General features: G+C 40.0%; 1 protein-coding gene across 1 annotated transcript in view; it reads left to right on the top strand.

The window, feature by feature from the left end:
• LOC138747738 (caveolae-associated protein 1-like) overlaps positions 1–15,737 on the top strand; it is a 55,772-nt gene extending 40,035 nt beyond the window's left edge. The window contains exon 2 of the mRNA XM_069907257.1: positions 11,314–15,737. Within this exon, the coding sequence (XP_069763358.1) occupies positions 11,314–12,039 (726 nt within the window). The 3' untranslated portion in view covers positions 12,040–15,737. The remainder of the gene's footprint in view (positions 1–11,313) is intronic.
• The last annotated feature ends 1,476 nt before the right edge of the window (positions 15,738–17,213 follow it).

The raw sequence follows: 17,213 nt of genomic DNA, 5'->3' as shown, positions 1-17,213 counted from the left end.
GAAAATACGCTTGAGCATTTAATGCACATAAAGGCCTTTACATTACATACTCCACCATTGCTGAGTAAGCAAAATAAAGCAAGTACAGGTCCACCAACAAGTCTGAGTGAGGGGTCATGGTGGGTGGAGTGGAGAAATTGAGAGAAATCCAGAATGGATAGAATGGAAGAAGGAAGAGTTAGGGTCTCGATGGATGGGTGAAGATGATCATGTCCCAACTCAAGTACTGGCCATGAATTGGTTGCTGTGGAGTGTAAGGAATATAGGGTAATAATCATTGGATCCACAACTCAGAAGTGTGGCTGAACCAGTGAGCTGGCAGCATCTCAAAGGTAGGCTGCAATCTTAACGTTAAAGGGTAATTAACCGTCGGTTCCCTACAGTGGATTTAGATATCAGTGAGACAGCCTTATATTTTATGTTGAACTTCATTTCTGCATGAGTTTGCCCAGTAAATATTTTGTACCACTATGTGTGAGTTTGTCACATACAAGAACTTCAAAGTAGCCAACAGTAAAGCACAGATCATGAATTCAAATCAATTTTCCAATCAAATTTTATGATGTAGCATGCACGAACAATTGAAGCATGTTGAGAATTTTTAGACCACATTACTTTCCTTTAACTTCTTTGATCAGAATCTGAATGCACTACATTGTGAGACACAGCCATCCAAAGGGAACTCATTTAAGACCAATAGAAGAAGTGTTTCATTACATTTATAATGCTTCAGATTCACCTAGAGTGCCCATGTCTCTTAAAGAGAGTTGAGTTAAAAAGGCTCTGAATATCGGAATGTGCATTCCCGCTGATGTGAACTTGGTTTTGTTATTCCTCTCACAAGCTTTTCTTAGATGACTTCATGTTCATTGTGGATAATGTTCATCTGTGTGTGTGTGATGATGAGCCATTGATTGCATGATTTAATTCTAAAAGTGTGAGGGGAAGTTGTGGAAAATGGAACAGAATTTGTTGTTGTAATTTAGGGCAATATTCCAGAGATCCTCTGTTTCTAATTGTGGTGATATGTAATTACTGTCCCGCATCGGACTTGTCAGCCACAATCGAGCCTGCAGCTGACGTGGACTTTTACCCCCTCCATAAATCTTCGTCCGCGAAGCCAAGCCAAAAAGGGGTCACCCCGGTGACCTTGTCTATAAAGCAGTCCAGAGCTACAGTCCAGCCTTCCAGGTTCGTCTTGCAGAGAGACAAGACCCTCTTAGTGTACATATTAGTTTATTAAATTATACTCGCACTGCTGGTGTGGTTATTGTCAGGACACTAATTAAATAGCAGCTCCACTTGACTTGCATGTAGGACAATCCCCTGTCAGACCTCTTCCCCCAACATTCTTTGCTGCATATGTTTTTTCTGTGCATTCTTTCCAACATTTGCAGTCTTCCAGGTGCAATGATGAGCCTGTGCAGTGACTGGCACCAGCTCCACACCCTGGCTTAATGGGAGGGAGTGTTGGACATTATCCAGTACCCTCCTTACACAGGGAGTGTGACAGCCTTCAGCTAGTTGCCTGGTTTAGAAAAGTCAAAACCTTTCCAGTTGCTGGCAAAAGTTCCCAACCAAAATGCAAACCTTGACTTTAAATTTTTGATGGAAAATGGGTGAATTTCGGTGTCAATTCAGAATTTTAGTAGGTACATTTTTTTAAATTTAATTTACAATTGTGGTGATTCAGAATTCACTCCCATATGTGAATCAGAAGATCAAGGGTTTTAATTTTTTTCAAATTTTATACATACAGCACAGTAACATGCCATTTTGGCCCATGAACCCTTGCTGCTCAATTGCACTAATTGACCTACAACTCTCTGTACGTTTTTGAACGGTGGGAGGAAACCGGAGCCCCCTACCCAGGAAAAAACCCACATAGACATGGGGATAACGTACAAACTCCTTACAGACAGCGCAGGATTTGAAACCCCGTCCCGATCACTGGTACTGCAAAGGCATTGTGATATCCACAACAACTGTACCGCCCCTAAGATTTAAACCAACAGGCACAGTGACAATTTCAGAATCTTGTCTAATATGTCACATTGAGTTAAATAGAAATGACCCTCTGACTTTATTCAGATCAGCATGGCATGATGCGCCAGTTTCCATATCCCAATAACAGTATCAAGAGAATTTATCTTACTGGTGTTTGTCGGACAGTGCTCTGTGCAACTTGGATGCTATGTGTTCCCGAGCTGCAGCAATGACCATTGTCAAAAATAAATCAATTAATTGGAGGAGACTTAAGAATGTCTGGAAATTTTGAAAAACAAATTTAGAGTGTATTGCCTGCTTCTCGTCCTGCATTGCAAAGTAGCTGCATGGAGCCGCGTGGAGATAATCCAAGTGGCAGTCAATTCCTTTCAGACCAAAAAGACAATTGGCTGAGATTGTTAGAATCCTTGGCTGCCCTTTGGAATTAAAGACCAATGTCGGGCCAAACTAGAAGTGGCCTCATATTTCACCTGCTTTTTTCAAGCAAGAGTCTGGTTAAAAATCTATTTTGCCATTCCTATTTAAGTGCTCAAGTTCAAATTTGCAAAAGTGCTGTTGTCAACTGTTATGGAATTGGCTTCTCCTTATGGAATTGACCTCCTTATGGAATTGGCTTCTCCCCCTCCTATCTTCCCTCCAGCCATCCAGACCTACCCTTTCAGCAGAGGAGCCAGACAATTTGCACCTTTTTATGCACTAAATGTAGGAGTGCAGTCAAAAGTTCTTCGTATTGGTTGTAAACAAGAAACTTGCAGATGCTCGGGTCAAGTGCAGTACCCAAATGTGCTGGAGAAACTCAGCAGATCATGCAACATCCATGGAAAGCAAAAGGCAGTCGGCATCATGGGCCTGAGACCTTTTTTCAGGAGTGCCAAAAATCAGGTAAATGCCCAAATAAGAAGATGGGGTGGAAAAGAAGGGTGAGGAGCACGGCCTAGAAGATGATAGGTGGATACAGATGGGAGAAGGAAGAGGAGAAAGGAGGTGATAGCCGTGGAAGGCAGAGGGCTAAGAATGATAGCTTCCTGATAGGAGAAGGAAGGGAGAGGGGCTAGGAAGCTGATGGAAGGGAGACAGAGGGATGAGGGAAAAAGAGACTGGTGAAGGGGATAAAAAAGAAGCATTCATTCTTCAGTGAGTGTAGACAAGCCTACTCCATCATTCTTCATAACACATTGCAGCTATCCCAGGAGCTATTGCAAAGATTCTCAGATTGTCATCTGAATTTCAGTGGGGTTTTCTCTCCTTCCGTTTTGCCACTTTCTGTTTTGCCTCCCTTATGTCACTTGTTGAGGGCAGAAATAATCTAAGCCGTTTATAAGTTGAGGTAAATACATAAATCTGGAGAAACTCAGCAGTTTATATATGAAAGATAAGGACACTTAACCAACATTTCAAGCTTGAGCCCTTCATCAAGGCATGAGCAAAATGCAGGCAGGCGCCCAAACAGAATGGCAGGGGGAGGAGGAGCACAGTCCCAAAGGCAGGAGGAAATAGGTGGATAAGGGAGGGAGGGCACACCAGCAAATGGTGGGGGGGGAGGTGGATGGCTCTGTGAATGGAGAGGGAAGGGGGTGGAGAGCTGGAGGGAGCAGACAGAGAGATGGGAAAGAGAGGGAGAACGGGGAGTGGGCTAGCAGAAACGGGAGAAGCTGACGTTAAAGCCAACAGGTTGGAGAGTGCCCAGACGGAATATTAGATGTTGCTCCTCCAATTTTACGGGTGTTCTTGGTTTGGCAGTGCGAGGCCACGGACAGGCATGTCAGCGCAGGAATGGGGTGCAGAATTAAAATGGTTGGCAACAAGGGGTAGTGCAGTCATTAAAAATGACTGCTCTTTTAATCTCGAAGCCTAGATAATAATTGGAAACGAGTTCAAATCCTACCATGGGGCCTGTAAAATTTAAAAGGAAGCTCTGTTTATGAGTTGAATTATCTTTAACCACTAACCATATAACCATATACAGCACAGAACAGGCCAGTTTGGCCCTACTAGTCCATGCCGGAACAAATCCCCACCCTCCTAGTCCCACTGACCAGCACCTGGTCCATATCCCTCCAATCCTCTCCCCTCCATGTAATTATCCAGTCTTTCCTTAAATGTAAATAACGTCCTTGCTTCAACCACCTCTGCCGGAAGCTTATTCCACATCCCAACCACCCTTTGCGTGAAGAAATTTCCCCTCATGTTCTCCTTATAATTTTCCCCCTGCAATCTCAAACCACGGCCTCTAGATTATCAACTCAAAGCAGTTCACTGTTTAAAGTACTTAAAACTCCCTTATCCTTCATCAAGATCTCCAGGCATATTAGTGGAGTAGTATGATACCTTTGGCTATTACCATTCATTTTCACTCTCAGGTTTGAATATTCTGAATACCCAGGTATTTATAGACTGAACTATTTACTGAAGGCCAGATCCCTCAGCTGATTTATCCAAGGGAAGCAAAAGGGCACCATTCTATCAATCAGGCTCACAAATTGTTTGTGTCAGATGGTCTTTGCATCTCTCAAGATTTCTTGAATAAACAACAACAAAAATCTCACCTACTGGAGCATTTATCTTGTGTCACTTTCCAACTGAGTTTCCAGGAACTGCTTTACAGAAATAGAAACATTTATTTATTCAGTTGCCAGCTGTGCGCATTGCTGGCAAGTCCAGCATTTCATCCCCATTGTTAAATGCCACCTCCTTACTGCAGTCCATGTGGTTAATGGCCTGAAACTGTGTTTTCAGTGGTGTCCAGTCTTTAGACTTTGAAAAGTTCAAGGAAAGGCCCATCTGTTAAATAACTAGTAAATATAAGTATTGTTGCACTTTTCCACCATTGTGTATCTTTAAGCATGGAAAATATTGTTTTCTCTGCATTCACACATATGATAGTATTGAAATCCTACCAGTGATTTATGTGCTTCTCAAGCAGTAGCTCTACAGACATTCAGTTTGCACCAAAAGCAGAAAGACTCAACATATAAATAATTTATTTACAAGACAGCACACTATTTCTTTGTCTCAACATGTCCTGAAGATACTATATCCACTGTGAAGTTTTCTTCATTCCCAATTGATTTATTTGAATTTCTCCCTTTCTTTTCTCTGGTCTCCTAGCTCAAAGATCAAACTTTCACTCAAGGACATATCTGCTGTCAATCAAGTTCAATGGCCTTCTGTAACTCTGTAATTCCATGACAAGGTACAGAAGATGACAAATTCTGAAAGGATATTTGAGTGAAGTGTACAATGGTAGCGTAGTTTGGGCAAAATGGAAAATTACTGTGAAGTAAGTTCCATGCATTTCCATGCAAAACAGTAAGCTGGATTCATTAGTTACAGAAATGTGATATTTCTTGTTTGTTGATTCACGAGTGCAAGATTTCTTTCAACATTTAGCAAAAATGTTTGGAAAGAAATTTCCTAGAGGTCAGTAATGTTGGGGAGGTTGCCTCACTCACCATTCTTTCTTTGTTGTTGCACCCGGGCACTGTGGTTAAGGTTTCTGCCTGCACCACTTACTCAGTCCCCAAGGTTGCAGTTAGCGCAACGACCTGGGTTCGAATCCAGCGCTGTCTGTAAGGAGTTTGTACATTCTCCCTCTGACCATGTGAGTTTCCTCTGGGTGCATCGTTTCCTCCCACCTTTCAAAATGTTAGGTTTTAGGTTAATTGAGGTATTTGGGCGGCACGGGCTTGTGGGCTGGAGGGGCCCATTGTTGTGCTGTGTGTCTAAATATTTTTAAAAAAACAAAGAACATATTGCATTACCTTTTATAATTAATTCCTTGCGGTTCAACTTTCAGACAAGCTTTGTGTGAGTTTTACATTAAAATAGCAAGTTTCAAATTAGGGCAAAAAGGAAACTACTGGAGGAACTCAACAGGTCAAGCACCATCTGTGGAGGGAAATCGACAGTCAATGTTTTGGTTATAGTACTCAGTGGTTGTCATCAGGGGGCACTAGCAAGCTATGCAGAGACTCTTGTAATTTGAAGGTGCAACAGACTGAAGACCTAACACATCAAGTTGCTAAGTAATTATATAGCCTTTTGGAATTTTGAACATCAGTAATTTTAAAATCATTTAGTTAAGTTTCTACCGTTAAAGTGGCAAACTCTGCAAGAGCATTACACGATCCCTTTCATATTTCACATTATTTCCAAAGGAGTCAGATCACAATCTGACTCGGGAATACAGACATGGGAACTTATTCCACATGCTGGCTTACTTGTTGCAGTTTAACTCCACCTCAGTGGATATTAGGAATTATTGTGTTTCCTCGGCTTTTTGGGTTTTTTTTATTGTGAGGACCAAGCAGACAATTCTGAATGGTAAGGCTAAAAATGGAAGAATTGGCAAGCACCGTTCGCCATTGTAGCTTGCAGGAGCATTGCTGTCAGAATGTGCAGTTGGCTCCATAACTTTGCTCTCTGGATTCCACAGGCATTTACTGACCAAAGTCAAATATCTGCAGAGATTAGTGCAATCCATTGGGTTATGAATTACAGTTACAACAAAGAAAACCAGGCTACATTTACATTAAATTCTGCATGAATTCAGAAATTCAGAAGACCCTGCTTTAATATTTCAGGCTGACAAACCACTTATATATGGCCATCCGACTGATTTCCGGAGATTTAAACAAACTTCACAGAAGAGTTATAATCTTTTTACCAGACTGACAGGAAGGCATAGGTGTAAAGTGAGAGGAAGGAGATTAAAGGGGATTTGAGCGGGCCATTTTTTTTTACCCTAAGTGATTGATATCTGGAATGCACTGCCAGAGGAGATGGTAAAATTGGATACTGCTAACTCATTGTAGTCAAACATTTAAGTAGGTCAAGCGGAGGAAGATACAGTCCTAATGCAGGATAAGGGGATTGTTATAGATCGGTGAAAAACTCTGCTCAAATGTGATGGACCAAAGGTTTCTGTGCTGCATGCCTCTATGACTGTGACTCTCGTTCATCGTGAGCTACGAACATCAACTTCCACTTAAACGGAGGCAAAGATAAATGGGACATGGTGAAAAGTTCAGACATGGGCCGTGGGGTTTTGGTGACTTTAAGCCAATGTAGCACTTCACGAGGAAAGCCAGCCGGAATAATCTGAGAGAACAAGGCAAGGAGTGGCAAGGCAAGGGAGATGTTGTGAATGTAGTGAAGACACAAAAATGCTGGAGAAACTCAGCAGGTCCCACACCACCCATAAGAGGTAAAGACCAACATTTCAGGCCTGACATGGTATGAGCAAAAAGCAGGCAGGCACCTGGTGGTGGGGGTGGGGTGAGTGTTGGGGGGGTGGGGGGTTAGAGGGAAGAAGGGGCAGTGGGAAGAGCATAAGTCAACAGCCAAGACGCCATAGGTGGGACATGGATAGGAGGGTAGAAGCTGAGAGATGATCAGAGGAGGGGGTAGCTCTGTGAAGGTAGGGCTGAAAGAAAGGAGGCAGAGGGACAGGGAAAGGGAGAGAGAGAGACAAGGGCAGGGGAGCTGGAGGAAAGGTGACATCAGGATAGAGAATGAGAGAGGCTGAGGTGGGCGGGTGGTGGCTAAATGAAAATGGAGAAGTCGATGTTAATGCCATCAGGCTGGAGGGTGCCCAGAAGGAATATGGTGATGTTCCTCCATTTTGTAGATTGGACAGTGCATGAGACCATGGTAATGATATGGTCATACAAATGTGTAACTTTGTAATGGAGTTAAGCAGACGCTGTGATTGTAGTGCAAAGCACAAAAGTGCTGGAGAACTTCCGCAGATCACGTGACATTGCTCCCACACTTTTGTACATTGCATTCTTTGTAACTGCAAAGTTATATAATCTGAAGGTCATTTTGGGTTAAACATCACAAGAAGCTTGTAACAGTCAAGTTCAGTCTTGCCAGGCAGAGGGACAGATGCAGTGGAACAGGGTCAGGAACAGGGCTGAACCAGCACAACCTCCCCGGGACAACAAAGGAAAAGGATTTTGTCAGTGTGCAGAATGGGATCATCTGCATGAAGCGCATTGGCATAGTCGGATATATTGTCTTTACTAAGTGAACCACTGCACCAACAAGGGGGAAAGGAAGATTGGGTTTTAAGTAACACCATTCAGATGGAGATTCCTTTTGGTGGCCCATCAAAGATGTATTGGTGTACTGGGTTACCAAGCACGGAGGGAATCAAGGTGGAGGGTAGCATAGTAAAGTGGGTCACTGTGGTTGAAGTAAAAACAACGCTGGAGAAGTTCAGCAGGCCAAACAGTGTCCTTTATACAGCAAAGATAAAGATACATAACCAGCATTTGAACCCTTCATCAAGGATTGGACAAAATGTGGGCAGGCGCCTGAATAAAATGGTGGGGGAAGAGGTAATGGGAGGAGCACTGTCTCAATAGGCAAGAGGTAATAGGTGGATAAGGGTGGGATCCAGTTAATCAGAGGACAGGAAGAAGGGACTTTAAAAAGTAATGTATTTCAGACCCTCTGCAAGAATATTTGCAGGAGGAACTGCAAGGTTTCTTGTCATGGAAATGAAAGTTAACACAACTGTTTTAAAAACTTCTGGTCAGTCTGTGTAACATGCATGCTCAAATCCACTGAACCCATGGATCCAGTTCATCCTACTGCCAAGTTAGTTGTTCGAGTGCAATAAATAACACGGTAACACCGCAAGCTTGTACACAGATGTTCTGAAGCAGTTTGATCAAATGGGGGTGGGATTTTCCCTTCAGTAACTTGTAGTCATTGGCAATAAAAACCTGGTTCCACCCACCCTGGGGAAAATCCAACAAAAGTTGTGTAGAAATTGCAGTATTTTGTAAATCTTTAAGTATTTTTCATGCAAAGATTTGTATCAGACACCTGACATTGCATCTTCCTGACATCTGATTAAAGGAAGAGCTTTAGTCTAAAAATAAAAATCATCGGAGCTCTGTGATTAGTAAAGGATTGCTTAAGGTGGGATGTGAGTGGGAAGGGAAGGCTGAGAATCACTGCTCTGGGCCCAATTGTTACCAAAATATTTGGCTTGAGAAAAATGGTAATTGACCCATTTCCTTTGGAGTTCTGAAACCGTGCACATAATGAGTCAATGAGGTATGATTAAAACAGTGGTTTTTAACCTTTTTCTTTCCACTCACATGCTCATCCCTTACTAATCACAGAGCACCTATGTCATAGGGATTACTTAAGGTGATATGTGGGTAGAAAGAAAAAATGTGAAAAACCACTGCTCTAGAACATCAGATCAGATCTCTGGAATGGGTCTTCAATACACCCTTCTCGAGACAGCAGTGAGCCAGGGCTGCTATCCCACATTTCTCTCATTTTGTTCTCAATGAATTCTGCTCACCACGGTGAAAGTCTGTTTCTTCTACTGATCAAGAATCAGGAAAGTTCCTTCACACACAAAATCTTGAGTTGTATTGTGATTTCTTTCCTGGGAATTTTGTGATTCCAGAGATGCATAATTAAGGCAGCCAGGAGATGGTGGGTGCAAAAAGAAATATTTGATCATTTCTGCGAATCGTTAGTTGGGTTATATTTTTTTTCCATCAGGGCAAGTCCATGACTGGTTTATACAGAAGAAAATTGGGCCTAATAGCCTGAATAAGCCTGGGATTGTCTGATCTCAGAAGCTAAGCAGGCACACAACTGGTCAGTACATGGAGGAGAGACCACCAGGTGCCAAAGGTTTCTGTGAGAGGCACTGGACAAAGTGGTGATTCACTTTCTGCCTTACGGGGGACAAAAGTTAAAGAATTTCATGGATGTTACATTCTAAATGTAGTATGACATGACAATAAAGGAACCTTTACCTTTATCTTTATCATTAGTATTTAAAGATAAAAGGGGGTGTGATTTTAAAATAAAAACATACTGTGTATATATGATATGACATTCAATCTCTGTACGATGTTGAAAAGAAGATTAAAGATTACCTCATGAAGGGAGGTGATAGAAAGTAAAGAGAGAATAATTTGTAGGCAATTGGGGAAAGGGTGGGGCAATTGATTGACAAGATTGCATTACTTTGAGCTGGCACAGAGCTGATGGACTGAATGGGCTTCTGTGTCATGCTAGTAATGACTAATTCTAATTTTATGTGGTGAGAGTAAGCCAGCAGAAAAGGTGAACCTTAAAGCAGTACATTAAGGGTAAATGGGCTGTTGACTCACTGATTTACTGAACTGTTCCACTGCACTACAATATGTAAGTTCAGGACAGAAGCTTGCAATGCAACTCATTGACTGCTCTTCTCCACAACTTGGCCAGTCCTTGATGCTCTATCCATGACCAATCACTTCTTCCACATCCAATTCAATGTGTTCCCAATATTTACCCTACTGGCAGAAAGCCGGAACCCTGAGATGCAATATTCAGACCTTTGATCAAATATGTGTTGGCCCCTAATGTTGCTAATCAGATTTTTCACCTTGGGCTGTCAAATTGTTTGACTTATGATGGAATGTTGGAAGAAAATGAGAGAGAGTGATGGTTTCTCTTGGATCTAATCTGCCCTTGCTTATTAAGGGTTCTGATGTCATGGAATTTTTTTGGCGCTCCAACAATCGCATTCAGTCTACTGGTTATTTTCCAGTTTGAATTTTAATATTTAATTTTAATGATGGACCATGGTCAAAGGCCGTTCCAATCCATGAAACCTGTGCTGCCAGTTGCACCCGTTTAACTTACCAACTCCTTATATTTTGGAGGGTGAGGTCATGGGAAAAATGCACAAACTCCTTACTGACAGTGGAGGACTCAAACCCAGGTCACTGACACTGTAATAGCGCTGTTCTAGCCGCTACACGAATCGTGCCTCCTGTTCTCGTGGAGATGCAACAAATTCAGGCTTCTGGCACAGCTTTAATATCGGGCAGTTGCTCGATTATTTGTACGAGCCAATCGAACAGGAGATGTATAAACCTTGCCCATAACATAAAAATTGTTGAGGACAGTGATATCATCAGAATGCTTGGCTGGGAAAATCTGGATATGGATTTTAAACTGAATTCTACACTCATGGACAATGCTCTGGGGCTAAATGGCTTTTCTATCTCCATGGAGATGTGCCCTTTCACCCCTTTTTCTTTGCATAAATACGAGATTGAAAGAAATGGGATCTGTGCTCGAGAGATAAAACACAAGGTAATATAGGGCAAATTTATTGGACTATTGGTTCAAGGGTAGCAATATCCTCCCTACGAGTGAGGAATACTGAGCTAATTTGAATAATATATTACCAAACACTATTTATGAACATGTTCATGATAATTTTGTCAAAGAATGACAACCTGTGGCTATAATCATGTTGTTTGTACTTCTCAGGATGAAACGCCAATGCCTGCAAAGTTGAGCCTTGGTAAATCTGTAAAGGAAAGTCTGAAAGAACCAGAGGAAAGTGAACAAGGAAAAGAGCTTGTGTCTAATGAGGAGAAACCTGAAGGTGAAAACATCTCCCTCTCCTCTGATGAAGAAATTGAACTTGAAATCATTGAAGAGGAGACAACAGCTGTCCGTCTGAAGAAGAGCAGCATGAAGCGAATGGATAACATCAAGAAAGCTTTCTCCAAGGAAACAATGGAAAAGGCGAAGCAGAGGACAAAGGAAAATCTGCAGCAGACCCGACTGAGAACAAAGCAGAACATGGAGAGGACCAAACAAATGACAAAGGAAAATCTGGAAAAGACAAAGCATACACTTGAAAAGAAAATGAACAAGCTCGGCAACAAGATCGTAACACAGGAACAAAAGGAGAAGCTGAGGGACTCCAGATCAAGGCTGCGGAAGTCCTTCACACCAAATCACCAGAAACTGCCACGGAGTCGGACCACCGTCTACAGAATCCCGCCATTCACTTTCTGGGTGAAAAAGATGAGAGATGGGGATGTGGTCGTGCAGGAGGTGGAGATGATAGAAGGTCCGGGAGAGGAGCACATCATTGAGGATGAAGACAACACTGACCTGCTTATTGAAGAAATCCATGATGAATCACTGGAGGACGATGGGGACCTGGAGTCCGAACTCCTGCTTCAGAAAAGGAGTATTGAATAATGACTTTATTTAGTGGAAGCAATGTCACATGGTTCTTGCAAGTTGGCTGAAACAAATAGAAAGGAAGGAGTGAAAAGTTTTCCGAATAATACATGGTAAAAATACCTTTAAGAAATTGGCATTGCACAATTTGCAGTCCTCTCATCTTAGTTAAGCTCAAAACATTTCCAGTGAGCATGGTATTGACCAGATAAAGCAAGCCATTTGTCATTTCATCACTGAAACATTAAACAGGAATTAATTTCCCAGTCAAATCAGTTTAAGGAAACAGCCTTTTAAAAATGTACTTGAGACTTTATAAGTTGCATTATATACACATTAAATAATAAGCTGAATTTTCCCGAGTTGGGACCCACTACCCGCACTCACGATCTGGACTTGCCAACCCTTCCTGAGACCTTAAATGTCACTTTCACCAGCTCAAGGGGCAAAGCCAAGAGTTGAGTAACATCATTTGGTTATGTTGGAGGGTTAGAATAAGTCCCACCCATTAAATCTTTGTTCACTGTAAAAGCCCCGGCTGTGAATGCTGTTCAAAACTGTTAACGCTTTTTTTTAATGTTCTTCAACTTAAGACACTTTGAAAAACTATATAATGAAAAAAAATCATTAAAAATTAGAAGGCCATCAACTAAAATAAGTTCCAAAATGCATTGAATAATCAATCATTAAACCAATTACAAATAATTTAATAATATTGTAGCATATTTGTGTTTCTCCCAATTCCCTATCAAATAAATGGGCTGTGGATCCTGTAAATTCAGACTTCTGCAATCAGACAGGAATCCCTGAATCTCCTTGTACATATTATTTAAAATGTATGGAGTTGTAGATTAATTGGGTGTAAATTGAGTGCTCGGGCTCGTGGGCCGGAAGGGCTTGTTACCATGCTGTATGTCTAAATTTAAAAAATAATATGCTGAGGAATACTTCATGTTACTCTTGTAAAATCTAGGCCAAGTATCAACAGTGAGAGGTGTTCAAATGTAAGTGGGTAAGCAATATTAATACATGCTTTCCAAAGAGATGAAATCTTAATCAGGAGGAAACCTATATATGTGTAATTAGTTGTGGATTGGAGGAGCTTGTAAATGACGAGAGATTTAAAAGGTAAAGTGATTTTTTTTTGGAATGATTATGAAGATTAATTCAGGTTATCAGTATTTTTGTTATCATTTTGTTCTTAATCCCACTTTATTGATTTCATTTTTTCAAATCAGAATAATATCTTGGCCATATTTAACAATATGTTAACATTTGATCCTGTAACATTTACAAAACCAGGATCAAAAGGACACGTTATCTTTTTTTGCTGCTCAGTTATCAGCAGTAACATTAAATGTAACCTATCTCAAGAGAATAAGAATCAGAATTTATTGTCATGAACAAGTCACGAGATTCAGCGTTTCGCAGCAGCGATCAAAGTGCGAAGATTTATATATCCACTTTTACAACAATAAATTTAAAAAAACAAAATAGTGCTCGAAAAGTAGGGCAGTGTCTTTGGTTCATTGATTATTCATGGATCTGATGGCAGCGGGGAAGAAGCCGTCCATGTGCTGCTGAGCGCTCGTCTTTAAGCTCCTGTACCTTTTCCCCGATGGTGGCAGAGTGAAGAGGGCCTGGATGGTGGCGGGTCTTTGAGGATAGAGGCTGTTTTATTAAGACACCACCTCTTGTAGAGCTTTTCTGACCTGAATTTTGGTGTCATTCGTTTATGGAAGCAGAAGAAAACATGGTTAAAAGTTTGCGTATTGTGACACAGGCGAGGGAAAGAGAACATTTTGCCTTGGTATTCAGAAGGGTTAAACTTGGTGCAGTGAGGATGTGAAAAGAAGGCCAGAGAATGGGGAATGATTCAGGATGTTAATGTTTTGTATTACTACGGCAATGGAATATGATAAAAGTTGAATGAAATATTGTTCTTGCTAACAAGTGGGGAAAAAATGAGACCTTGTTTGTCCATATAAAATGAAATATATTTTGCATTCATGGCATAGCTGGCAAAGCAATTACTGGATATATTTTACTTTTCCAGTTTTCAGTCATTTGCTTTTATCCACCATAAACATATTAACAGGCAGAACTATAGCGAGTTTCATGATAAATCATTAAAAAGTATCATTATTGTACAATAATAATTCATTTTATGAATTTATATACATCGCATTAACCTGCTGCAGCTGCCACTTAGAAATATTAGACATTTTTCTTCAGTAAATAATTTTACTGATAATCATACATACACTATAGTTTATTTTAAACTCTATGCAATATTATCAAAAGCTTTTTTTGCATTTATCAAGAATATATCAAAATGATTATATCTGCAATTTTGCCTCCTGATTTAACAGTATAAACCGAGTAGCTCTATAAATTTGTTAAGTTGACATTACATCTTCCTACTGATAGAACTGATTCACCTGACCAGTGTCCAGTGTCAAAGTAGACAGACCAATTTCAGATAAAAATATAAATGTAGAACCTTAAAATGCAGTATGTCTGTGCACTTTAATCCAAGTATCATCTGCCGACTACGCCTTTTTAGTTTTGCTTGCCCGTAAGTAATATCACGGGAGATTAATATGTAATATTTACAAACTAATGGAAATAAACAAGAAACAAATTTATATTTCAACAATGACCATGGAATTGTATAATGTGGTATTAGAATATAACTCTTAACATGTGTATGAAAATATTGTTTGATGAATGCTTGAACTAAATGGATCTTTGATTCTGATCATTTAGTAGAAACAGAATTTTACACTAACATGTTAAATACTTAAAAGCAACTGTACAATATAATATCACCATTAATGTTCTAAATATGGCTCAGTTTGATTTTAAAATGAACACATCTTTGCTTTTTCCATGACACTTAGACATCTGCAGTTAAAATATTTTGGCGTGGCAAATATTTTGGATTAAGTATAAAAACTTGCCAAGTTCCATTGTCTATAAATTGGACATTACATGTCATAGAAACATAATGTTTTAGTTATCGAGTTCTACAGCATAAAAACAGGTCCTTTGACCAAATTTGTCATTGCTGGCCAAGATGTCTGGGATCTAAAAGCATGTGAGGTTTTTTTTAGGAACAGGTAAAGGGCTTTCGACCCTATGGCTCATCCTATCTCAGTAGTCATCACACATACCTGCTTTTCAGCATATTGACCAATTCCTTTATTCAATACCAAATTCATTTGCCACAATTATGTTCTTTTTCAAAGGTATAGAGCTCTCTGTCCATTTTTCTGCCAAACCGCACGTTTACAGGCATTCTTTTTTTTTATTTTGAAAGCTCATTTCAACTCTTAACTTCCTCTTTAAAGCTGTGTAAGTTTAATGGAACTGCAATTTTGTATAAAAGTTGTTTCATATGAATGCAAAAGAGGTTGTTTTGTGTTGTGGTATATATTTTTTCTACAGAATATAAACTTCCAAAATGTATATTTCTATAAAGTATCAATTTCACTTTGTATGGTTTGGTTAAATATATGACTGTATTCTGGATATGAAACTAGAAAGTATCTACCATCTGTATCGAACACCTTTAACAAAACTGATTAGTTTACAATTTTGTCAGTAGAGCAAGAGCAAAAATTATAGACAACAATTACGCAGCAGACTTGCCTACCATATACTGTACTCCATTTTGCTTAACAATTCATAATAAAAATTGTTCTCAAAAGAAATGATTGCTGTGGGCTGTTATTATTTCTTTGTACAATGAACATAAAGATATCAACACGTCTTGAATTAAAAGAGATATCATCTAATACCTATTGCATCTTTTTTTTTAAGTTGATAGATTTTTATCCAATGTTCTATCTTATCCTATGGCAATACAGAAGAAAGATATCACCCCACTCAATCCATCCCAGCTCCAATGAAGGAAATCCTATTAGTTCTATTCCCCAGTACTCTTGCGTTTTTATTTTAGAGATGCAGTACGGTAACAGGCCTTCCCTGCTCACACGCTTGTGTTGGTCAAATACGCCAATTAACCTAAAAGCTCCTGTGTGTTTTCGGAAAGTGGGAGGAAACCGGAGCACCTGGAGATAACCCAAGTGGTCACAGGGAGAACATACAAATGGTGCTGGATTCAAACCCAAGTTGCTGGCGTGGTAGCAGCAGTGTGCTAACCACTACGCTAACTGTGCCACCCTTATTCTCTCTTCAGGTGCCATTCAACTCCCCTTTGATTCCTTTTGGCATTAACTTACACTAAGTGGTAGCTTACATCAAAACAATTGATTTACTATTGGAGGAAACCACAGAGAAAACTCACATAGCAGGAATATGCAACACACAAAAGTGCTGGAGAAACTCAACAGGTCATGTATTTTCTCTAGAAAGTAAATGGTAAACTACATTTTTGGCCTGAGCCCTTCATCTAGGTAAGGGCAAGAAGATAACATGCAAACTCTGCTCAGAGATCACCTGAAGTCGGGATTGAATCTCTGTCCCTGGAACTACAAAGCAGCTCCAGCAACAATTATTTGCCTCCTTCCCTCCTGAAGGACCGTATGACAGGATTTTTCTGAGGCCCCGTGTCCTCAACACCCTTACACAGCTGCCTTCTAATGAAACAACCTAAACAGACTTAACAGGGGAAAAAGTAGATCAATGTTGATTAATATTCATACTAGACAAGGTCACTTACACCAAAAAAAAAGCTTTACCACTGTGATAATAAATCTCACTTGATCTTTAATGGTTGTAAAACTGTAATTCTAAGACATAATGGAAAGCTTGATTAAGAGTTTAAAAACTGTGTAGCCAATGGATAGTTGTGGAGGTTCTGAAGCTTCTGTTAATTGCAATAAAGATCTTTTGGTTTCATCATTTCCTGAGGAGATGAAGTGCAAATACCTCTTTGCCAACTAGCCACTTTATCCATGAAGTCAGTTGCCTATTTAATAACAAGAATGAACCAAAGTGGTTTATGAACGAGATCCGTACCTACATCCGAATTTGTAAATAAGTCAGAACAGGTACATACGGTTCTTATTTAGCATCAGTTAATCAAATGTTTATCTTAGTAATATTAAAGAAGCAGATCTTAAAACAGTTTAGATAAGGAAAAAAGATCATAATTAAAAGTTTACACACTCTCATTCCATCGATGTCTTGCATACTGGAAAGGGCATTCGTGAGGTAACATTATG

This window comes from Narcine bancroftii, chromosome 12 (genome assembly GCF_036971445.1).
Source record: "Narcine bancroftii isolate sNarBan1 chromosome 12, sNarBan1.hap1, whole genome shotgun sequence".
NCBI lineage: Eukaryota > Metazoa > Chordata > Chondrichthyes > Torpediniformes > Narcinidae > Narcine > Narcine bancroftii.
This window is presented reverse-complemented; position numbering and strand designations above follow the sequence as displayed.